Source organism: Siniperca chuatsi, linkage group LG14, assembly GCF_020085105.1.
Source record: "Siniperca chuatsi isolate FFG_IHB_CAS linkage group LG14, ASM2008510v1, whole genome shotgun sequence".
In the NCBI taxonomy this organism is placed as follows: domain Eukaryota; kingdom Metazoa; phylum Chordata; class Actinopteri; order Centrarchiformes; family Sinipercidae; genus Siniperca; species Siniperca chuatsi.
The window spans coordinates 1,500,161-1,525,219 of record NC_058055.1 but is presented as its reverse complement, the minus strand read 5'-3'; the positions used below and the strand labels follow the sequence as shown (position 1 = coordinate 1,525,219).

At 39.5% G+C, this 25,059-nt stretch overlaps 1 protein-coding gene across 2 annotated transcripts in view; it reads left to right on the top strand.

The window, feature by feature from the left end:
• The window catches only part of alcama (activated leukocyte cell adhesion molecule a), an 82,710-nt gene that overhangs the window by 53,645 nt on the left and 4,006 nt on the right, over nt 1–25,059 (top strand). Inside the window, exons 4-15 of one of the 2 annotated variants that reach the window (XM_044222864.1) lie at nt 153–217; nt 6,513–6,600; nt 7,999–8,169; nt 12,725–12,849; nt 13,890–14,022; nt 15,709–15,821; nt 16,460–16,583; nt 16,970–17,091; nt 20,394–20,523; nt 22,262–22,288; nt 23,435–23,549; nt 24,005–24,121. In XM_044222864.1, the coding sequence (XP_044078799.1) occupies nt 153–217; nt 6,513–6,600; nt 7,999–8,169; nt 12,725–12,849; nt 13,890–14,022; nt 15,709–15,821; nt 16,460–16,583; nt 16,970–17,091; nt 20,394–20,523; nt 22,262–22,288; nt 23,435–23,549; nt 24,005–24,089 (1,298 nt within the window). In that variant the 3' untranslated portion in view covers nt 24,090–24,121. The remainder of the gene's footprint in view (nt 1–152; nt 218–6,512; nt 6,601–7,998; nt 8,170–12,724; nt 12,850–13,889; nt 14,023–15,708; nt 15,822–16,459; nt 16,584–16,969; nt 17,092–20,393; nt 20,524–22,261; nt 22,289–23,434; nt 23,550–24,004; nt 24,122–25,059) is intronic. The other variant, XM_044222865.1, reaches the window with a different exon arrangement.

Sequence of the window (25,059 nt, the reverse complement as noted above, 5' to 3'; positions counted from 1 at the left end):
TTGTTCTCACTGTGCCCTTCAATTCTGTAGATAAGTTTAGAAATTATTGACAGTATGAAGAAATGAAGGAAATCTGAAGAACTTTATGCAAATTCTCCACAAACCACACTTTTGTGATTCCAAGACCTGATTCTCTCTTTTTGTGTTTGCAGAGAAACCATCATCAGTTCTGATTATGGACAAATCTGAAGTATTGCAGAAGGAGAAACCAATAACGGTAAGAAATACTACAGCCTTTACATTTTAGTGGTCTGTACACTGGAAGTGTGAACCTGTCCCATCACACCACATGAATTCTGCACACGTAAATGTGTGTGTAGGCTGAAGTAATTTTTTCATGAATTGCGTTACCTGTAGAATTATGTACTGAATGTATCATAAATGACTATCTTTGGTACATGGTGAATACCACTCCACACGTGTCATGAAAACCATTTGAAAGTATTGCATGAGTTGCCACTGTGGTCCCTGGCTCATGCACACAGGAAGCCGACATGTTGGATAATAAGTCCAAGCAGCCTGGGCATTAGTGGAAGTCAAGAAGACAAAAAAGAAAAAGTAAAAAACAAGATTTTGTGTGAGATTTTACACTTCTGTATTTGTTTTAATCTTAACTACAGTTTGTGTTTACATGACATTATTAGTAGCATGCCAGTTGATTAATTTCTTATTTCCAGATACTGGTTTTAATTTATTCCAGCATGGTACTGCATAAAAATCAACATGATGCTTAAACTCTATTGAGAGAGGAAACACATTGCAGTGAACCACTTGTCACCTTTCTATTTTGGTTTAAGTTACGTTACTGTCATATGGTGCTGTAGTTGGTGCATTCAAGGACACTCAGAAATTTGAGATTTGATAGACACTAAACTGTGTTTTATTCCCTGTGAGAAACAGCCAAATTCACACTGTTCTTTTCACAACAACCATATTTGCAGACTGTCTCCTGGATTGGATTTTTGGACATCATAGCTCATTAATGCAGTGTTTTCACGTAGAAAAGCGGTTATTGGACATTGGAGCATTTGTGAAAACACCACCAAGGCTCAGAACCTTGACCCGAGTTGTGATATATCAGTGCTTATGCAGTTAATTTTCCAAAGGAGCTCTATGACTGTGCCAGGTGTAGTTGATAGGAGATTTGTGATTCAGCTGCAGTGAAAGTAATGCTGTGGTGAAAGACGACTGAACTCAGTATCAAAATGTCTTGTGTGGTTGCTATTCAAATGCTTTTATCGGAGAATACTGACATGAAAAACCACAACAAACGTCAGATTGTGACAGCATATGCACAAATGTGTCTCTGGGCTTTAAGAGCAATGCGTATGTTTCAAATCCGAACTTACTTTGATTAAACACCCACTCCTGCAAGAATTTATCTCCTTATTTTGCTGTTTATTTTCATTCCCTGAATACACTTCAATTCAATTCAGTTTTATTTATATAGCGCCAATTCATAACAGAAGTTATCTCATTGCGCTTTTCCTATAGAGCAGGTCTAGACCGTACTCTTTATAATATTATTTACAGAGACCCAACAAATCCCACCATGAGCAAGCATTTGGCGACAGTGGCAAGGAAAAACTTCCTTTAAGAGGCAGAAACCTCGAGCAGAACCAGACTCAATGGTGGGCGGCCCTCCGCCGCTGCTGTGTTAAGTTTTGAGAGAGAGAGAGAACACACACACTCCAAATTCACTCTAGTATGAGTATCTGTTGGAAAAAAAGAGAAAACTTGTGAAAAGCTGTGGGCAGCACATTCACGGCGATCATCTGCCTCCTCTCTTTAGCAAGCAATGCATATTTCTTCTACCACATGCAGCATATACACATTTATAATGGATCAAGTGAGTACTGGTGCTTCTATTGGTATTCTCACCTAAACAATCAGGTGCTATTGATCAGCTTTTGTACTGAACATTTTGTAGGGAGAGGAGAGAGACAGGGAGAGATGTAGGGAATATGAGTGGGAAAGTGGGAGTTTTGATAACTTGCAAGAGGGATGACGGAGGGCACGGTTGCTTCATACTCAAATGGAACTCCAAATTAGAGGAAAGTGTCATGTTTAGTGGTTGAGAATTCAGCCTGAACTGTCTCAGCCATGGAATAGCTGAGGTCACTTTTCCGTTTGCTCGCAACAGTCAGCCCATGTGTAGTTTTTCATAAAGTAAGCCATGCTGCTGAATTAATGCCAGATGCTTTATAAATGAGAAAGCACTTACTGTACCAATTTTTGATCTTGAAAATCAGTATCAGGTGGGTAGTACCTGCAGTACTCTGCAAGGACAGAGTGATCTAGATTGTGAAAGCGAAAGTACAGTAAGCTGACATCAAAGTCATACATGATACCAGTTTGGGGATGACATAGATGGTAACTCGAACTATATTCAGTTTTGCTCTTCATATGCAGGATAAGGTTTACCCTAGAGCTGAAGTGATTAGTCAGTTAATTAGTCACATAAATGAAGTCCATTACAATTTTGATGATCAGTTAACCTTTCAGGTACTTTTCAGGTAAAAATACCAATCATTTGCTGCTTCTTAAATGCAAAGGTTTACGTATCATTGTAAATTGAAAACCTTTGGATTTTTGGACTGTTAATCAGAACAAATAAGCACATCATTATTTTTGGACACACTTTACTTTAACCCTACATATTTAGCATTTTTAAGCAGTATATAAACATTTAATAAATGGTTTATAACACACTATAATGTAGTTGTTGATATAAAGACATTTTCAAATGCCAACAATTATAACTTCCCCTATGAAGACATATAACTTGTTTTACTATTTTTTCATTCATTATCTGTTTATACACCAGCTTCCACAGGAGGAGTTAGTTAGTTGTGGACATTTACACTTCTACACTTATATCTGCTTACAACTACATTATAGTGTGTTATAAACTATTTATTAAATGTTTATATATTGCTTATCAATGCTAAATCATACTTAATAATGAAAATATCCGTTAGTTATGACCCTAGTTTACAGATAGGAATCTGACATAGTATACATTATGCCAAGTGATATTTAGTATTTCAAGCAAGATAAATTAATGGCCTTTCTGAAATTATAAGTGAAACATTTCTGTGTTATATTTCTGATCATAACGAGTGTGTGTCTGTGTGTGTGTGTGTCTGTGTGTGTGTGTGTGTGTGTGTGTGTGTGTGTGTGTGTGTGTGTGTGTGTGTGATTTGCGGTGGCTTTCTACTTTGTGGTTTGCCAGCATCAGACAGATTCTCCTTTTTGGTGCTTTGGCCAGGCTAATTGACTGAAAGTGACAGAACGTAGACTAAGGTTTTCTTTTTCCATTGAATGTGATGGGGGATAATGCATTTGGAAGAAGTTAGGGTTGTTATCCGGTTGATTTGAGAGAGCTAAACATCGTACCTGCATAGAAGTCTGTGCTTTGAGCTGAAAGCCGCAATGCATGTACATACATTCGCACACATGCATTCACACACACTTCTTTCTTCAAGGCGCAATAAGCTCCTGATTTTTCCTGCTCCACATCACATAATGGTCATAATATATCTGCAGGGATTTCACAGAGTTGTTGATCAATGCCAACAACTCAACAATTACTTGAATCACTTTCTGCCCTGTGCTCTGCTTCAGAACAAGAGCGCTCCACTGTGCACTGCATTTTAAGACACTCACAATCACTCTCCACTTACTGGCATTTTCAACTGCTCAGTCATGGACGAGCGATCATCGTAAAAAAACATATAAACTACAAACTAATAAAACAATTTCAGATTCAGATCAGAAATGCTGTATTGATCCCCGAGGGAAAACTCTTTTGTTACATCAGCTCACTATCACGTCAATTTACTGTTTATCAGACCACAAAAGAGACAAGAATTAGGTTGGAGAAACAATAGATGGAGTGGAGTGTTTCTGGGGGCTGGGCCTCACTGATTTCCTATACAAAAACACACAACTTTTATAACTTTATTCACTGATTTTGGTGAAACTGGATTATATTTTACGGAGAAAATATTTTCTGGTTTTCCCTCTGATGTCCTCCAGCTGCTCTGCATCAACTCTTTGTGATTTACGGAATTTCCTGATGGACAGATATCTTTACTTGTTGCTAAAGTAACTGCCAACTGCTGCTAACTGTAACTTAGCTGCCGTTAGCTAGTTAGCTCAGTTGGTGTGCCGTTAACAGTCCTATTAGCTTTAAAGCTTAAATAAAGTTTTAGTAATTTATTAAACATCCTCCTTCAGCCAGCTGCAGATGGAAAGAAACTGTTTTTGTGGTGTGAGGTTTTGATCCAGATGGACCGCAGCCTCCTGCTGGAGGGGAGTGTCTGAAACAGTTTTGTCTGGGGTGGGAGGGGTTAGCCACAGTCTTTACTGCTCACCTCAGGGTCCTGGAGGCATACAGGTCCTGGAGGGAAGGTAGATTGCAGCCAATCACCTTCTCAGTGGAGCGAATGATATGCTGCAGTCTGCCCATGTCCTTGGCAGTGGCAGCAGCGTACCAGATTGCGATGGAGGAGGTGAGGATGGACTCAATAATGGCAGTGTAGAAGTGCACCATCATTGTCTTTGTCAGGTTGAATTTCTTCAGCTGCCACAGGAAGTATATCCTCTGCTGGGCTTTCTTGAGGTCCTGAGTGATGATGGTGCCCAGGAAGCGGAAGGACTCCATAGTGTCAACAGGGGAGTCACACAGGGTGATGGGGACGGGTGGGACTGGGCTCTTTCTGGAATCCACAACCATCACCACTGTCTTTAGAGCGTTGACCTGCGTCAGTTCACCAGGTGGTCAATCTCCCACCTGTAGACAGACTCATTCTCATCAGAGATGAGCCCATTGAGGGTAGTGTTGTCTGCAAACTTGAGGAGCTTGATGGACTGGTGACTGCAGGTGCAGCTGTTAGTTTACAGGGAGAAGAGCATAGGGGAAAGACTGCAGCCTTGGGGGGAACCAGTGCTGATGGTTTGAGAGTCAGAGACATGATTCCCCAGCCTCATGTTCTGCCTCATGTCAGACAGGAAGTCTGTGATCCACCTGCAGGTGGAGTCAGGCACACTCAGCTGGTAGAGCTTGTCTTGTAGCAGAGCTGGGATGTTGGTGTTGAAGGCAGAGATGAAATCCATAAACAGGATCCTGGTGTAGGTTCCTGAGGAGTCCAGGTGCTGGAGGATGAAGTGGGGGGCCATGTTTACTGCATCATCTATCGCTCTGTAGGTGAACTGCAGGGTATCCAGGAGTGGGTCTGTGATGGCCTTGAGGTGGTACAACACAAGGCACTCAAAAGACTTCATTACCATAGAGGTCAGGGCGATGGGTCCTGTGGTCCTTGTTTTTTTTTTTTTTTTAGGACGGGGATGATTTGAAGCAGACTCAGGCCCCTGCTGAGGTGAGGGAGGTGGTGGGCTGAAGCCGGTGGATGGGGTCGCGGGAGATGGTGTCAGGACTGTCCCATTGTCTTTCAAATCGACAGTAGAACTCAGTTCAACAGTTGGTTTACCAGGCATAAGTTGTTAATGGAGTGGGGGGGCCTTAGGTTTGTAGTTGGTGATCTGTCTGAGCCCCCTCCAGACAGAAGTAGAGTCGTTAGCTGAGAACTGGTGGTGTAGTCTCTCTGAATACCAGCTAAACCTGTACTTTACTGACTCCTTAAATCTGTCCCTGTCTCCACTCCTGAACGCCTCTTCCTTTTCCAACCTTAGCTGTCTGAGTTTAGCTATGAACCAGGGTTTGTCGTTGTTGTAACTCACCCTGGTGCGTGATGATACACAGCAGTCCTCACAGAAACTGATGTATGACGTCACAGCCTCCATGAACTCATCCAGACTGTTGGTAGCAGTCCTAAAAACATCCCAAGCATACAGCATACAGTCCAAGCATGCCCGAAGCATGCCTGTATGCAGGAATCAGGTGGACCATGACGTCAGAGTGTCCCAGTGCAGCACAGGGGATGGTGTGACAGGCACTGCTTACTGTAGTGTAACAGTGATCCAGAATATTCTCCTCTCTGGTCGGACATTTAATAAACTGTCTGTATTTGGGGAGTTCATGGCTGAGAATACCCTTGTTATAGTCACCAAGGATGATAACTAAGGTTTCTTCGCTCCACACACCGTATCTGGTCGGCGAGCATGCGCTGTGTGTCCTGCACGTTGGCCTGCGGTGGAATGTAAACTCCGACCACAATGAATTAAACAAACTCACGGGGGGAGTAGAAGGGTTTGCAGTTGATGAAAAAATATTCCAGATCAGGAGAACAGTGCTGTTGAATCACTGTCACGTCGTTACACCAGCCACTGTTAATGTAAAAACAGAAACCTCCACATTAAAAACACAGGATAATATCATATTGTTGTACTCGTGTCAAAATGTTTGCATTAGAATCAATTCAGGTTAAGGGCATTTTCATATTGTTCAGTTAATAAATAGCGAACTTCACTTCCATACTGACAGTGGATACTGATGAAACCAGATAAATTTAAATAATTGAATCTGTTCCCTTTTCTGTTTTGTTCAGCTGGGAACATGTGTTGCGGCAGATGCCAACCCTGCAGCTACTCTTACATGGAAAAAGAATGGAAAACCCTTGGTAGCCGATGGGAAAGGTAACGTATCGCATATTTGCTGACACACCCAGAAACTATTCAACAGTCACACCCGTTTGTATCCCACTGTATCCACACAAGATGCTGTCATACGGAGATCCCCCTTAGGGCCAGAAGGTATTTTTGTACAGTGACAGCAGAGTGAAAATGAAACCTCTCAGAGTATCTTATTTACCCAAGACAATAGCTAACAGATCAGAACCAGAAATCAGAATCAAAAATACTTTATTGATCCCCGAAGGGAAACTCTTTGTTACAGCAGCTCGCCTTTACGTCAGTGCACACAGGAGAAAGTACTAGCAAAAAATATAATACAATACACTAGAAAAACAGGTCAGAAAATAAATTAAGTACCAGGTGGGTATAAGTATAAGATAAAATAAGTGTGAAGTACCAAGTGGGTTTACCGGTTGATGATGATAATACAGTATAATAATACAATGTAATAATATAAGTAATAAGTAGTGGTGCATGTACTGTTGAGTTAAGTGTAGCTTATTGAGATTATTAAGATATTGCACAGCAGTAATGGAGATATATAATATCAATATCAATAAATAGGAAAAACTAACAGGGGAAAACTAAATATTGCACATGAGTATTACACAGAATATTGCACAATTATTCAAGTATGGCGGAGATGTAATGATCAATGTCCAGTTTAGTGACCTAGGGTCATACAGACTGACACTTAGAGGGAGGAGTTAAAGAGTTTGATGGCCACAGACAGGAATGTCTGTTGGCGTCCGCGACCCTCAGCCTGCTGCCCCAGCATGCAACAGCATACAGGATAGCACTGGCCACCACAGACTCATAAAACATCTTCAGCATTGTCCAGCAGATGTTGAAGGACCTCAGCCTAACAGTAGACAATAGAAATACATCATTCATTGTTGTTTACTTGTCACTGAAGGATGCAGGAATATGATACTGCATATGACTTTTGTAAACAGTAAACAGTATGTAAACCAGTTTGGAGTTTGTTTGATCCTATCTAGGAGCAGTCAGTGAGTACCTGTCAGTAACGAGAAACACAACTATTCCTAGTAGGCAACTTAGACTTCAAGACTTTTCTGTGATTACTAACTTCCCATCATCTGGACTGGTTTGATACAATAAACCCAACCCATCTGGTTTTGCAGCTAAACCAAAGAAAACAGTTTGCAATACTGTTTAACCTGTGGCTGAATGTTACAAGTGCAGCACTAACTATGTTTTGTACTTGTGTTTGTTTGTGTGTGTGGTTGTCATCTGCTATCATCTACCATATACTTACTACTGCCACACTACTGTACATTCTCTTACCTGCCCCACATATGCTTTAAACTGTATTTTGTTGTCTCAGTACTTGTACTAAGTTGAATCTAATCATCTGCTTGTCCATCCGTTCCTCTGCAGCCATTGTGATCACCCCCAGCATGAAATTGGATCCAGCCACAGGCCTATCCACCACCTCCTCCACCCTCCAGTATGCAGCCACCAAGGAGGACATTGGCGCAGTCTTTGCCTGTGTGTCCACACATGAGCTGATCAATCAGGAGACTGACCTGGAACCCTTTCCCATTCACTGTGAGTTGAATACAGCGCCGCCATCAGCCTCCATAATTGTATTACACCGTTCTACCTCCCCACATACAGTAGGTTGTCAAGAATATTGAGTGGTTTAAGGTAGAGTTACACCTCCAAGTAGTTTTGATACTTGCTTAGTTGGTGGTTTAATGACTTGACACTGGGGGGATATTTCTTAAGGATTTGCAGCTCTTTTTAAGGCGCTAAACAGTCAAATTGCTTTTGTCCTTATGTAATAAAGGACTGCACCAAGGTTTTGTGCATGGAAAAAAGAAGCATCGCTGAAAATTGTATGTTTGGTCTCATGCAATATGTATTTTAGGTGTTCCTGTTCAGAGGTGCAAAATATAGGAGGAAGGAATGAAGATCTATACAAATAGCAGCTAGATTTATTTATTAATTTATAGTTATTAAGTTGGCCTGAAATATTTTGAAATATGTTAACAGTAATAATCTAAATGAGTTTTAAAGTTTTACCAAAAATCTCCACAAACCACACAATTTTTTCAGAACTCATTCAATCACTGACAGCATTAGGCTATATAATTGATATTTCCCCACATAGGCGTACAGCCTTTCTCTTACGGGATGAATGCACGCTCACTGTTCCAAAAGTGTTTCTTCAACCAATATTCCAAGTTCAACAGCTTTCTTAATATATTTTTTGTTTAAGCTGTAGGGTGACTACAAAGATTATAGAAATGTAAAATATTTAGAAATGTGTATATTTTTGTAAAGAAAACTCTTTTGTACTCTCTAAGCATGTTCTTGAGCAAGACATTGAAGACATACTAGCTCACTCACTGTCAACACTCCAGAGCAACAGCTGAATGTCTAGAATGTACAAATGTAAAATGCATCCACTTCCCCATAAATTATTCACACACCAAATACACCATGGTTCATAATAAGAATAACACTCCTCAAGCATTTTTTTATTTATTAATGCAGTTAAAGGCTGAGTTGAATTAGTTAAATTGAATAAACAGAATTAAATCCTCTCAATACTGGGCTGATTGCCTGACAATAGCAGCTCTCCAAATTCAGATTAGACTGTGCTGAGTGGTGACTTTCCAGTTTTAACGCTGCAAACTGCTCTGATTAGACAAATCTAGCAACGATTTTATAGAGAGGGAAGCCAATCAGGAGCAAGTCTAGCTGTTAGATGTTTAATGCAGTTAGTATGAAACTGCCTTGGAACAGTAGGAACTTTTGAAATACTTTTATTTGATTTATTTAACATTTCATCATATATGTGTATAATGAAAGGGACACTTAAGCTCTGACATAGGGGACACTCTTCCAAGACACCATCAGTGTAGCCACAGAGTTGTTGTAAAAAAACAACAAAAAAACAAAACAAAAGCTACACCACTCTTTTCTGCCATCTAATCCAGAATCAACTTGTCAACTTCAACTGGTATTCACAAACAATAAATGTGGAGGACTCCATGCTTGATGGTAGCTAATGACAACATACAGTATATACAGTAAACATTGTCTCATGTTAGGACAACCAGAACTCAGATGTTGCAAGGACACTGCAAGACATGTAGACATGTAAACTCAAACTGTCAAATATGACTCAAGATTCTGTTATTGCATTCCCTTTTTCCTCAAATGTTTTCAGAAACACATTTTAGTGTACTGTTTAGCTGTTATTTGAGAAAGTTTGTGACCAGGCTACCATTTTTTTCCTGCTTAAACGGACCAAGCACAGCCCTAACTTGCATGTGTCGCTCAGCACGTTTTGTTGCTCTGATTGGTTGTAGGTCTCCAGAGGCATTTTGGTCTGCACCCGTTGATACCGCTCCTTGGAAATCGAAAATTAACTAAAAGGTTCCAGACTAATAGTGTGGAGATGCCAGGCCAGGATTCTGGTGTCTCAGTCCTACACTTCCACACACCTCCTTGCAACTCCAGCGCAGCACATAACTGTACTGTTTCATTCACTAAAAGAAATGTTGTTGTAGGAAATCTATGTGTTTCTGCCTGCATTCTCCACCAATATGTAGTGAATATGAAGCAGCAGCAATTTAATTAACATTCTCCACCATTTAACATGTAGTTCAAATTTTTCTCAGTTTTACACTAAGCCATTTCTCTTGATCAGTCAAGAGATAATGCACAAATTAGCTTTATGAGGGAATTCACCAGAAATAAGGTAGCAAGAGGTAAAGCAAGGAACAGATACGTACAGTGACTGAATGTAAGTAAGTTATAAATGCATCACGTATAAAGATCGTTGCCTTTATTTTCTATCACTACTAACAACACAAAAATTACCTAAGAGAAGCTTTGGGAAGCACTTGTGAAATATTTTACAATTCCATATCATGATTATATTGAAGGGAGATTCTATTCCTGGCCTCATGCTAAATTACCTTTTAGTAACCTATTAGCTTCAATCCAAATATAACACAGGAAAGTAATGTTTTCACCTGGTGGTTGAGATGTGAGGGAGGCACAGATTTTCCTGAGTGGGTAGCTCTGCATGTTTGGATGGGCAGTCCCATGCGCAGTTAGACCAGTGATTACTCTTGTGGAGCTCCCAAGATCTTGGGCTTCTTCAGGCATTTTCGGTCCCACAGTGCGAATCGGCCTCTCTCATCACATCTTGCGCACCCACTTGGCTGGGTGTTCAGTTGATTCTCCGGGCAGGTTGAAGCAAGATGGGCCTTGGGGGTTGTCGCGTCTTCAAGGTCTTGAAGAGAAGTTGAAGAGATGCAAAGAGTCTTCTGTAAGAGGGGGCAGCGATGTGATGTCATCGGCGTGACACTTCACTCCCACACCAGATGTGTTCTGTCTTAATTACTTTCCTGTACTAATTTCTACCTAAAGAATCAATTGTTTGTTACCAATTTAATGCTTCCATGTTAAAACTCATCAGTTGCTGACAGTAAACACATATTATATGAATAACAGGATATCATCCCTATGAGTAATAGACTGGTAACCCAGGAAAATGTCATAAATGACAATCGTCTTACATCTGTTATTATTAATACACATATGTCTCTCTCTCTCTCTCTCTCTCTCTCTCTCTATATATATATATATATATATATATATATATATATATATATATATATATATATACAACAGCAAATGAGAAAGTAAATTAAAATCAATACAGGTCAGTGTTATGTCCATATTCTTCACAGGAATGTCTTTTGTTTGTCTCTGAGAGGCATGTAGAAGAAGGAGTAAGAACCAACCCCTAAGCAAGCACACATGAGGTGTGACATTTGACATTCCAATTACATCTCCTTTCTGGATTGGCTCAGTTCATGTGTCAAAATCAGCATGTTTAAATAAAACTTCACATTCTTCTTATAACAATAATTAAACATGGTATCAATTAATGTACATTTGACTCTGAATTGCAAAGTAATTCTTTTTGTTCCTTGTTCCCTTTATTGATGAAGTCCAGATATCATCCTAAGGGGGAATTAGTGAGCGTCATAAATTTTATTGGCATTCTCTCTGAGTAGTGGCGGTGGTCATTTTATGACCCGAAAGGAGAGTAAGACAGGATGTTTATTTTTGATTTGTCACAGCTTGTTTTATGAGTCATAGGCCATATTCAGGCGGTTTAGGAGAGGGCATCAATTATATGTGGAACAGTTAAAATTGTTCATCATCATCATCATAATCCTACATTGTCAAAACGTAATTAGGAAAACAATTTAGTACTTTACAAATGTACTTTCTAGGAGACAGGGTTGGACATTCTGTCTTGTTTCAAATGTAGACATCTGGCTTATCTTTTCATGAACTGAATTTAGTGTATTCTTTATAGGATACATGCATTAAAGAAGAATACAGTGCTGTATAGAAATTGGACATAACTTCTAGGGAAGAAAAGTGCCATGCTTTGGTGTGTGGATGGCAGTCTTTTCTCTTCACCACATGAGAAACAGTCACGCAGCCTATGCTAGCTTGAGATAGTTGAATGAGTAGTTACATGTAAGTGTGTAGGATTGAACAACTTGTTGTGAGAGGCAGTTTATCACAAAGCTCTGGAAACTGCACATAATGGCAACGCAGTGAACAATGTGCTTGCTGAGCTTTCTGCTGAGGTTGGCTAAAGGATTTTTCAGGATGTGAGGGTTTGGGGGAATTCCAACAGGGAATTACAGTCAGTGCACTCTGTGTTCTTGATCACATCCCTGAACTTTGAAGAGCAGATGAAGCGGGAGGCTTGGATCAATAAATGAAAGCGGGGAACTTGGGAGGCCTTGGCAGAAGCAAGTTCATGGGGGAATTTCCAATTTGTAAGTTACTGAGGCGACTTTTATCCAGTTTATTCCTGTGTAAGGAGGGTGGTCTATACTCTTGGCTGATCAAAGACTGATAGGGTCACCCTTGAAATGTGATGGAAGGTTATTTGATTGTTGTATGTATCTGTTTTACTTGATGGTTGACTTGATCCAGTGTGAAGATGATTTACGAATTTGTCAATGGAAGGTGTCTATGAAGATTTGAGACTCATGCTTTCTTTCTTTTCTTCCATTTCTTTTTTTTCCTTATTTTTTTCCACGGAACCTCTCAGATCCATCAGAGAAGGTTAGCCTCCAGATTATGTCCAAGGGGTCCATCATAGAAGGAGATAACGTGACACTGAAGTGTCACGCTGACGGCAACCCTCCACCCAGCTCCTTCTTCTTCTACATCAAGGTCAGTCAGAGCCCAAACTCAAGCAGTGTACTGCTGTCTGCTCTGAAATAATAGTTGATCATTGAGAATTCAGCCATTATGTCATCATCTAGACACTCATTACCACTTACCACAAATTTGAATTAGCTTTTTTGCAATTGGCTTGAAAGTGGAAAATATACTATTCAAAAGGCAAACTTTGGTGATGATGGTTAAATTTCAAGTTTTATACTCACTGCTATTGAGTTATTGCTTTGGAGAGAGAGAGAGAGAGAGAGAGAGAGAGAGAATACATTAACACAATGCAAATGCCAATTTTAAAATAATAATGTAATGGTAGTGGTAATATTAATAAAATAATAGGAATAATAATGATAATAATAGTTATAAGACTATATAGTAATAGTGCAATGAGATAACTTCTATTATGAATTGGCACTATATAAATAAAATAAATTGAATGAATAATAATATTTATAGTAGTGGTTGTTGAGCAGGAACAGAAGGTGCCTTGCAATCATAGATCCAGTCTGCAGAAATACCTGCTGAAAGCAACAGAAGGAGAGAGGAGACAAACAAGAAAGCACAAAACTACGGGAGAGAAGATGTCGAGTTAGTAACATGCAGTAATGGGATAAGAATGCATACAGATGGAGAGGAGGAGAAAGGTGCATCATGGGAAGTCTCCCGGCAGTCTAGGCAGCATAACTAAGGGATGGTTCAGGACTCACCCAAGCCAGCCCTAACTATAAGCTTTATCAAAGAGGAAAGTCTTAAGCCTACTCTTAAATGTGGAGATGGTGTCTTCCTCCCGAACCCAAACTGGGATCTGATTCCACAGGAGAGGAGCTTGATAACTGAAGGCTCTGGCTCCCATTCTACTTTTGGAGACTCTAGGAACCACAAGTACATTGCATTCCTTTTTTAAAAATGACTCCCATCTTCATCCTTCCTTCTTTCTTCCTTTCCTTTGCTGATATTATATTGGAATGACAGAAGCTCACACCTATGTTCTCTCTCTCCTCCTCCTCCTCCTCCTCCTCCTCTTCTCTCTCCACCAGGGCCAGAAAATGCTGGAGGAAAATTCAGACAACTACACTTTGACTGGCATCAGCAGAGAGGCTACGGGTGAATACAAATGCTCGCTGGCTGACAACGAGAAAATGGAGGCCTCCCAAAGCATCATTGTTAGCTGTGAGTGACATATGCAAAGCTGTGAAACACTGTACCACAACAAGCAGGAAAATCCCTACTGTAGCACAGACAAAAAGCATTCATCAGCACTCCCTCAAGTATCTACTCCCTGCTTCCCAGGTGTGTGTTTTCAAGATGTCAGTTCAATTGGGCCCAATCATTCTAATAAAAAATAAGTCTGACACATTTACCTCCTTTGTCCCATATTGCAGCTTCAGTGCATTTCACACATTTTAAACAAAGTGATTTGTCAGCTCCCAACTTTTAAATTCAGTTTGTGTCTGAGGAAAGAACAACAAGCTCTCTAAATTTAAAATTGTTTAAGATATTTTTGTGACTGTGTGTTTGTGTGTTTCTGGAGGGAAAGTGCCCTCGTGCTGTTGCTCTGGCTAGCTGGCTGTACCGTAAATGTCCTTTGACTAGCAGCTAAACACCTATTTGTATTATGTGATTTTTTTCCCCTTTTCCCACCAAAACTAGATGCTGAACTACCCCCAAAAACAGCAAGTCCTGCGCTCAAATAAAAATGTTTGCTTTTATAACAATACACATATATTCTGGAGTATAAAACCAGCTTCACTTACATTCACAGAAAGAAGAAAAGCTTTACTTAAACCACACTGGATGAGCAATGTATGATTGTGGTGAATTATGTTTTCCAGGCACACAATCCTCTATTTATATTTAATGGGAAATAAACAGGAAACAATAATGGTGGATGAGATTAACTTGGATGTATTAACCAAATGAGACACCAATACTGACATTTCCTGTAGAACTTAATTGCTGCTGATTAGGTTTTTCACACATGCACTTAGTGTGTTAATTTGTGTTTTTATTAAACACTGCAACATAATCTAGGAAAAGAAAAAAAGCAGTTTTATAGTATGCAGTATTTTACACTCGTAAAATACCACAGCAAATTTACTTTTATGATGAAATTTGTAAATGTCTTAGAATCATTAGATTTATTTAACTTTTAACAACATGTTTTTATAATTATGACAACTTTATAGCTTTTATAATGGTGTGCTATAGTGACTAGGTCTCCCATGAAAAAGAGATTTTTCTGATCATTGTTAAATACTAGTATACTATAATTCACAAGACTGATGTGAATGGTATATTTCACTGGGGAGCTCATATCTGCCACCATTACTTGAATGCACCACAATTTCATGTTATATCAAATTTAAAGATGTTCTGGGGAAACACACCACTAATGCTTGCAATATTCTATATTGTTATTATTGTCAACAAATTCCATGAAAAGACCAAAACCAACAATGTGTTAGTCCGTCTCTCAATACTTTCTGATTTCCCTATCCTGTGGCTTTCTGCGCCAAGCCCATTGGTTCCTACTGAAGATGTAAATCTTTAACAATGGCTCACAAATATACAGTTTCTTTGTTCTTTTTTTTAACGTCTTGTGCAAAGGTGTGACATGTCTTATTTGTGTTTTTAATTGTTTTTTGGTAACAATGGAGCTGTGTGGCACAGAGGAATAAGATATATCAGGCTTTGTGATTCAGAACTCTGCGGCCCGAGTGCTGACCAAGACCAGAAGGAGAGAACACATTACACCTGTTTTAAAGTCCTTACATTGGTTAGTTAAAATGAATGTGCTTACCTTCAGCCAACCATTATAACTCAACAGAGCCATCCTTTTCTGTCTTGTTTTCTCAGACCTGGACCTGAGTCTGAGTCCCACTGGAAAGGTTATAAAGACAGTAGGGGACGCCTTGTCTGTGAAGATGGAGAAGAGTGCCTCAGGGGATGCTAAAGTGTCATGGACAAAGGTAATGGTGCTGGGGTTGGTTCATTGATCAGAGAGAAGTGGCATCGAAATATAGAAGGAAATGAAAGAGTTTGCAAGAACAAGAGGATTTGTCTAACTGTTTACATTCTGTTTATAGAAGGGATGATAGATTTAGTGTTCTTAAAGGGAAACTTAGCTTATCTACAACCAAAGGTGGAAGTTTTAGTAAGATATAGCTGATATATTGGGTTAATATAGTCTAGTATAAGACATATGAAAAAGTAAGATAAGATGATTCTTGAGTCTTGGTCATTGCTGCAACAAAAATGGGATATACTGTAGATATGAGAAAAAGCCAATGATGAAATACTGAAGATTAGATAAGTGTCCTCATCACACTGATACAGAGATAGCCTCACATAATGGTTGCTGTATTTCCAGTTCTGACATGAACATTCCTGTGACCCTGAACAGGAGAAGTGGGTATAGAAAGTAGATGGATAGATGAAACTGACATCTTGCATTCATACATTTATAGGATGTTCTTGGTAGGGCCGGCTCTGACAGAAGCTGGAAAAGTGAAAATGGCACTGGATATTTGTTACTACATTAAAATTAGAGTTGCCGGTACACTTTACTTTAGAAAACACAGTCTTACATTGTGACTCTGGTTTTCAGAATGGAAAGGCAGTGAAGGAGCCAGAGTTTAGCAAGTTGACCTATGCTGATGCAGGTGTCTACGTATGCAAGGTTTCCATGACCGGCCTCACACGATCTCAGAGCTTTGAACTGGTTGTAGAAGGTGAGTAACTGTGTGTGTGTCATAGTTTACATAGTCATGTGTCTTTTCTTTGAAGACGTTATAAACCTGGCAGGGTGGAAGTTCAGTTATTTTTAAGAAACATCAAAACTAGATTATGGAACATTTTACACTGACTGAACAAAATGTTAAGAATACAGTATATAACACCCACTTAGACTAGTGGCTAGTGTAGTGCATCTCTCTTTCAAAATTGAAGCTTATTCAATAGTTGAAATCCATGAAGGCACCTGGATTCTGTCTGTTTAACTGGAAAAAGCTGGAGGTCATAACATTTTGTAAACTCAGTGTACATCATATGAAATATTTGTGTGTGAGAAAATGTTACTAAACTAAACAACAGTAACAACATAATGTGTGTGCATCAGGGAAGCCTGTGATCAACAGCCTAACCAAACACCATGCTGATGATGCCAAACACAAAGTTCTGACCTGCGAGGCTGAGGGAGTACCAGAACCCAGCTTCCATTGGAGCGTCAATAGCACAAACGTAAGTGTTGAAGCACAAGTGAGTGCATGTGGCTTTAGTATCTTTAGTGGAGAAAAAGAAGCTGCAGCAAAATGAAGCAAGATAACAGCAAACAGTGCAGTGTGGTGTGATTAAAGTGTTCTTTGAGGATCCTGTCAGAGTTTGCTTTGCTCTTGCGGCTAAAGTAAAGAGAGCTCCTACTGAGGTTTTCACTCTTTTCTACCACTCCATTATGACAGCCATCTGTACAGTGTTGTTGTATTGAGGCCGTATGCATAATGCAGAATTGTTTTAGCAGCCATTGTGTTTTGAACCTTGTGAACTATCCCACTGCATCAGTGGCAGAGCAAGGATAATTTCTGTTCTTAAAGCATAATTGTCCTGTTAGGCAAACATTTGATAAATTGTCGTAACAGGCTCAAAATAAATAACAAGAATAATAGTTTGCATTAGCAATGAATGCAAAGTAAGTGTAAGTAGTATATGGTTGCTGTCCTATGAAAACCATCCATTCAATTCAATTCAGTTTTATTTATATAGCACCAATTCATAACAGAAATTATCTCACTGCACTTTTTCTACAGAGCAGGTCTAGACCGTACTCTTTCTGATATAATTTACAGAGACCCAACAAATCCCACGATGAGCAAGCATTTGTTGACAGTGGCAAGAAAAAACTTTACCTTACCTTTAAGAGGCAGAAACCTTGGACAGAACCAGACTCAATGGTGGGCAGCCATCCACCGCTGCCATGTTAGGTTATGAGAGAGAAAAAGAGAGAGAGGTTGAGAGAGAGAGAGAGCGAGAGAGAGAACTACGGGAGAGAGAAGATGTCAAATTAGTAACATGGATTAATGGAATAAGAATGCATACAGAGGGAGAGGAGGAGAAAGGTGCATCATGGGAAGTCTCCTGGCAGTCTAGGCCTATAGCAGCATAACTAAGGGATGGTTCAGGGCTCACCCAAGCCAGCCCTAACTATAAGCTTTATCAAGGAGGAAAGTCTTAAGCCTACTCTTAAATGTGGAGATGGTGTCTGCCTCCCAAACCCACATTGGGATGTGATTCCACAGGAGAGGAGCTTGATATCTGAAGGCTCTGGCTCCCATTCTACTTTTGGAGACTCTAAGGACCACAAGAAAGCTCGCATTCTGGGAGCACAGAGTTCTACCGGGGTAATAAGGTATTATGAGATCTTTAAGATACGATGGTGCCAGACCATTACAAGCTTTGTAGGTGAGGAGAAGGATTTTAAATTCTATCCTGGATTTTACAGGAACTCCAGTGCAGAGAAGTTAATATTGGAGAAATATGATCTCTTTTCCTAGTTTTTGTCAGTACACGTGCCGCAGCAATCTGGATCAACTAGAGAGTCTTAAGGGACTTATTCGGGCAGCTGGAGAATAAGGAATTGCAGTAGTCCAACCTAGTAGTAACAAATGCATGCACTACTTTTTCAGCATCATTTTGAGACAGGATGTGCCTGATTTTTGGTCAGTTTCATGTGGGAGTTGGGATAAATCCTGATCAAAGATGGTTACATTTTATCATTAAAGAAACTCATGAAGTCGTTACTACTGAGGGCTATAGGAATACATGGCTCAATAGAGTTATGACTCTGTTAGCCTGGCTACAGTAATGAAAAGAAACCTGGGGTTCTTTTTATATTCCTCTATTAATGATGAGTAGTAAGCTGCTCTGGCATTACGGAGGGTTTTAAGACTATCTTGCCAGACTAAACGAAATTCTTCCAGGTTGTTGAAACGCCATTTCCTTTCAAGTTTTCAGGATGTTTGCTTTAATTTGCGGGTTTGAGGCTTATACCATGTAGCTAAACTTCTTTGTTTTATTATCTTCTTTTTTAGAGGAGCGATAGAATTGAGTGTCGTTCGCAGTGAGCCTGCAGCACTATCAACTAGATGGTCAATTTGGGATTTGCATAGAGGTTATATTGAGACATAACATTGAATTAAATGCAGATGGGATTGCTTCCTTGAATCTAGCCACAGCAATATCAGATAGACATCTAGAGTAGGAGTTTTTGCCTAATCTCTAAATGAAATGCCTTTCATCTGTTAAGAAAAACAACCCAGTTTTCAGATAATCCAGTTTGTTTTTAAATGTTTTTTATGCTATGAAATAGGAACATTTTCTTAACCCATGAAGGCACAGTGACAGTATGCAATATCTCATGCTAGAAGTACAGGCTCAGTGACCACAAATTGGCAAACGAAAAAGGAAGACACAAAAAATCATGGCAACCAAAAGAAAACAGAGTATGTGGTCATGTACAACATTCAATCAAATAAGGAACATTTACTTTAACGAGTTCAACTCTGTAATCTCAGATTTCAAAGAGCTAAATGACTTCTCAAAATTAAAAATACTCCAAGGAGAAGGAGGCAGGGCAGATCCTGCTACCCAATATGTCAACATGCCACAATTAGAGGGACAGTGAACACACATACACGCACGCGCACAAACACAAACATACACATTTGTATTCATAAAAAAAAAAATTGTAGTGTTTATAGTGTTTATATAGTTCTCACTTATTTCTATTTGTATATTTTTTAACTGCAAGTCTAAAAAAATGTTTTCTATTTTATTTTTTACTTATCTGTATATATATTTTTAATAGCACAAGTCTTCTGTATATGTACATGTTTTTAATTTACCCTTGCTTTGGCAATGTAAACGTCTGTTTCGCATGCCAATAAAGACCTGTTGAATTTAATGTTTTAGAGGCCCTGATTTTGAGAGATCAATAGAAATGCAAACAGTGTTGCACATTACAGTGCAAAGAAATACATAATACAACATGGAAACATGCTCCTTTAAACCTCTGTTTTTTTAAATTAGCCAAACAAATCTCTAAGACAAACTGCATGGGTAAAGTTCAGCCTCAGTGCAGAACAGTCACAGATTCCCTCGCTAATAAATAATGTACTTATAAAGATGATCTGTGATGAACTACTCATTATGAGCAGGTAACGCTCCAACAATGGGGCAACATTTCTCTGTTGGATTCAGGTTTGTTGGCAAGGATGAGGATGTTTTGTGTTTTACTTCTGCATTCAGAATGAGTTTGCCGTTTACTGTACTGCATATTGAGTTCAGCTCCTCTGTCTGATGTCGACATTTGCGGTATTTTCCTCCCATTACCTGTCTTCCCCACCTGTCAATCAACATACTAAATATCCTATAGAATTCGATAATGTGTGCGAAACTAAAGAGGGTGTGAGATTTTTTTCCCACAAATATTTTTGAAGCCTCATTTGTGAGTGTTTTTTTTTTGTTTGTTTTTTTTGCTGTGCCTCCAGGAGGAGAGCTCCTATGTCAACGGCAAGGCCACCCATAAAATCACAGTGATCCCTAAGGTGAACCTGACTGTCACCTGCAGCGTCAGAAACAAGCTGGGAGAAGATGTCATGACCATCAATGTTTCCTCTGGTAAGTTAATGTTTGTCAACAACTTGGTTGGTTGGCTTTATCTTGAGAGAGGTGCAATATTGCTTCTATGTGGTGGAGATGTAAGGTTACATCTTTGATCAGACAAATCATGTATTTTCACTTGCTTCGATGTGGTACTGCCTTTTGAGGTTTTCAGTTAATGCATTAGGATAATTAGGCAGCATTAGTTGAAAACAGAAAGATAAATTAGTCCAATTAAATTTAAGCTTAACCATTCTACGTGCATGGCTTTAAATGTTTTCCTTAAAATGGAATCACAGAAATTTGCTGTATAGTGACAGCTTTTCTCAGCCAATAACCTTGTTGACCATCCGTTTTTCTGCAGCTCAGCTCCATAGGAAACAAGCAGGCTGCTGGTGACTTAATGATTGTGTTACTGCCAGTGTGACTTCACAGTTAGAGGAGATCTTGCCAGGAGCTTTCAACTGCATCTTGATTGCAGGACCCTCATTTTAATGACAACAAAACAAGTTCCATTAAACACAAAAACATCTAAATAGCCAACTCAAAGTCCTTCTGCAGTTACGGGAAATTCAAGTTGCTTGGGTTAGATGAGATAGCTCTAACCCTAAGTGTAAATGATATTGACATCTAGAACACCATGTTTATCCCCAAGTCTCAGTTCATCCCTGATGGAACCCATTTCAGCAGTAGAAACAATAAATTGTGATCAGCAGTATTCTTACATTTTTCAACACAGCACAGCAGCGTTGTAGTTGAACAGTGGGAATTGGGGCACTACAATGCTGATAAAAGTGCTAAAGTATTGATTTCTTTGCTCATCCCACTGCTATTCTTTGCAGCTTTACACCCATGACAAATGTTACTCACTGCAGATGTTTTAAGACTTATAATGCTGGTTTTCTTTCCTTCTTTTGTGGACTACATTGGCATAACAACAATTGTACTACACAATAATAGACTGCTATAATTAGACTATACTATAATAGTGTCCATTGGATCAGGTGTGGTGCCTGCTCTACCTTAGCCTAAGTGAGTCTAAATTTGATTTTGGGCTTTTTGTCATTATAAATGAGATCAAAGATCAAGTGAAAGTGATAATAAACCAATTTAGAGGAAAACAGTCACATCAGGGAGCATTCAGGATGAATTAATTCTTTTCATGAATGCATACTGACTATAGAACCACACCACAAGAGCAGTTATTTGCTAACAACAGCAGTTATTTGCTAAATCAAACTGTAGCAGAATGTGTTTATGTGGAACTTGCATTTAAATGTGTGCAGTGCAGGTGCAACAATTGCACAGAATCCTTACTCTATGTCTACTATGGAGACTGGGCTGAAAAAAACAAAACAAAAAAAGAGTATTTAAGGAAAGGCCGGGACTGTCAAAGGTGCCATTGCTGATTCTCCTTATTCTTTCTCTCTGTCTGTGATCATCCTCCTTTCTTTTGTCCCTCCTCCTTCAGTATCTCCTAGGTTTGGCTGGATTTCATGTTTGTTGGGGTGCTAAGCCTGTCTTGCCTTTCGTCCCCTACAGTCTAAGAGCCACTGCCTTGCGTATGCTCTGCAAGCATAGTAAATTGTTGCTTTTAGATTATTGTTGCTTTCCTCTTTCTAAGGCACAATCAGAAAAACGTTTGAGTTTATTTTGTCAGGCTGCACCTGGCCAGGCTTCTCTCACCTTTGATTAGTGCAGAATTTTGTTTGGCTTTAATTTTTATGAGTTCTAATTTATTTATGTTTGATTTCAGTTTTTATGGAGGAAAATATGGAAAAAGGTAAGATTTTGTTTTCCTTTGCCCTTCCTTTTACTTTCTAGACTTTTTTTAGGAGATTCTGTTGAAGATTTTCTTCAAAAATATCAAACTAGCCTCAAGGTAAAACCTGGTATCATGGCAAATGTAACTAAACTATTGTCTTGGTGGATGCTTTGATTATGCGCCCAATAAACACAGATCACTCCCTCTTCATGTATAAACTGATTTATATTCATTACTTCACCTGCAGACAATACTGTGTCTGAACATGCACCCTCATCTCAGCTTCCATCCATCCATCCATTTTCTACCGCTTGGTCCCGTTAGGGGTCGCGGGTGACTGGAGCCTATCCCAGTGACTTTGGGCCTTAGGCAGGGTACACCCTGGACAGTGGCCAACTCGTCGCAGGGCTAACACAGACACAGACAAGGACAGACAACCATTCACTCTCACATTCATTCAATACGGGCAATTTAGAGTTATCAATTAACCTACACATGCATGTCTTTGGACGGTGGGAGGAAGCCGGAGAACCCGTCATCTCAGCTTTTCCATCTTTATTACTTGATTTCAGACTGGCTAACTCCAAAGAGGAGCTCTCAGAGGCAGATTAGAAACCTTATCAAGAGTGCCAGATGATTTTTCTTGCCTCCCTGACGCACTGATATACCTCTCCTGTTCTATTAAAGGAACACACCAGCCACCATCTCCTCTTCCAAAATATCCAACATTTCATCATGCGCCGCTAATGTTTCTAGAAATGTAAACAAAACTCAACTCAGTGTGATTTCATGTCACTACAGTAACAATGAGAACAAGTCGCTGAACTATAAACACAAGAAGAAGCAATAGAGTGTTGTGTGATTAAGTGTCAGCCGATGAAACTCAATTGCTTCAGTATAAACTAGTGCAAAGAGGCAAGTTTGAAAAGGTGGTGGGACTTTGGCTCTATGTTGTGTAGCCCAAGATAAAACGTTAGCAATGAGCATCAGTGAATGATCTACTGAGGATACATGTTATGATTTTGGTGTCTGTGTTCTCATCACACATCACTCTAAGTTGAAACAGTCTTTCAGTGAATTCCTTTAGGCGCTCTGTTGGAAAGCTTCTGTGTGAGTTTAGTGTGTGTCCTACAGCTGAAGCAGAGTACTGCTGTCTGTTTTCAGGCTCTCAGGAGGATTCAGAGGACCAAGCAAAGCTCATTGTGGGTGTTGTGGCAGGGCTCCTCATAGTTGCTGCCATGGTGGGACTCATCTACTGGCTCTACATGAAGAATTCAAGGTATAGAAACATACTCAAGCACACACTGGTGTGCACATTTGCATTTTACATTTAAATTTCAAGTCCCTGCTCAAATCCTGGTGACCAGAATTTGTACTCCTAAGAGTGAATTTGGAATAATGATCAGGATGGTGGTCAAGGGTTACAGCCATGGTCTCTGACAATAGATTGAACAAGTTCTCCTGTCTGCCCTAAAATGATCATATATGTCAAATTAGTGATGAGCAGCTGAGGATGTACTATCAGGTGGGAGGTTTTCAGAGCACATGGCAGAGGGAGATACGGCAGAAGCAGGTGTGACTCCAGAGGAGAACGCAGGAATGTGGCGTGTGCATATTGACGAGATGAGTTTGCAGCCTGCTGTGGTGTGACTGACTGTGCTGTCTGGAGCAGGGTGAGAGGGGTATTCTGTAGTCGAGGTGAATTACTCTTTTGCAATTCTGTATTCACAACAGACAAGGAAGCTGGAAAACTGGTGAGAAGGAGTTGGGAACATTTGAGGAGAGCAAGAAACTAGAGGAGAACAACCACACTGTTTAAAAGCACTTAGGCTGTACTGCATGGGATGAGAGGTAAGAATTGTCACTTTTAATATATACATACAGGCAGAGTAAGTCTAATTAAGTTTTCAGTTCAAGTGCAAATTTGAAATAGTTTAATTTGAATTCCATTATACATGTCAATATTATAGTTATAGTTATTAAGTATAATTCCAGTTTATTACAACTTGTGTCTTATTTTCATAGTTTTTTGTAGGTCTCGCCATCATTTCTATTAGTACTAAGCAAATAAATTGCTGAGATCTCATAACGTGATGACATTGTTAAAAAGAAGTCAGAAAGGCAAGACAGGCAAATTTAAAAAAAAAATGTCACATTTATTTGGAAGACAGAACAAAAGTGATGATAAAATTGTTACTCAAACTGTCCATCCTGAACATTCATCACATATCAATTACAGACTGACATCCTGCCTCAGACTGTCCTGTGTAATGAGGGGTTATTATTGACATTTCAGGTGCGATTGTTTTCAGTTTTACCTCCAAATGAAGTTTAGATCAGTGGTTCCCTACCTTTTTGGCTTGTCCTACTTGAAACTAAAATATGTTTACTTGGGACCCCTCTTCACAGCATGTGTCAATAGGTTGTGACCAATTCAACACATTTTGTTTTGTTTTTAGAAGCCTTAAGAGGTTAAATGATTCACAAGAAAATGTCTAAAAATAAACAATTTTGTGTTGCTGAAATAGGCCTTTTATTTCTGTCTTATCCTGTTAATCATGTTGCAACCCCTCAGATTTATTCCCCAGGTTTGGAACTACTGGTTTAGATAATCTGGATGTAGCCTGGTTGCAGATCTCTGAGTCACCATCCACATCACATCCACATCTGTTTAGTGATTCAAATCAGTTTTGTGTTGTGCTAATTGACGGCGGTTTCTGTGGTTGGAAGAACAACCGAGCCAATCAGTGCTTTGTTGGTAGGATAAAGAGTGGGCACATCATCTTCCT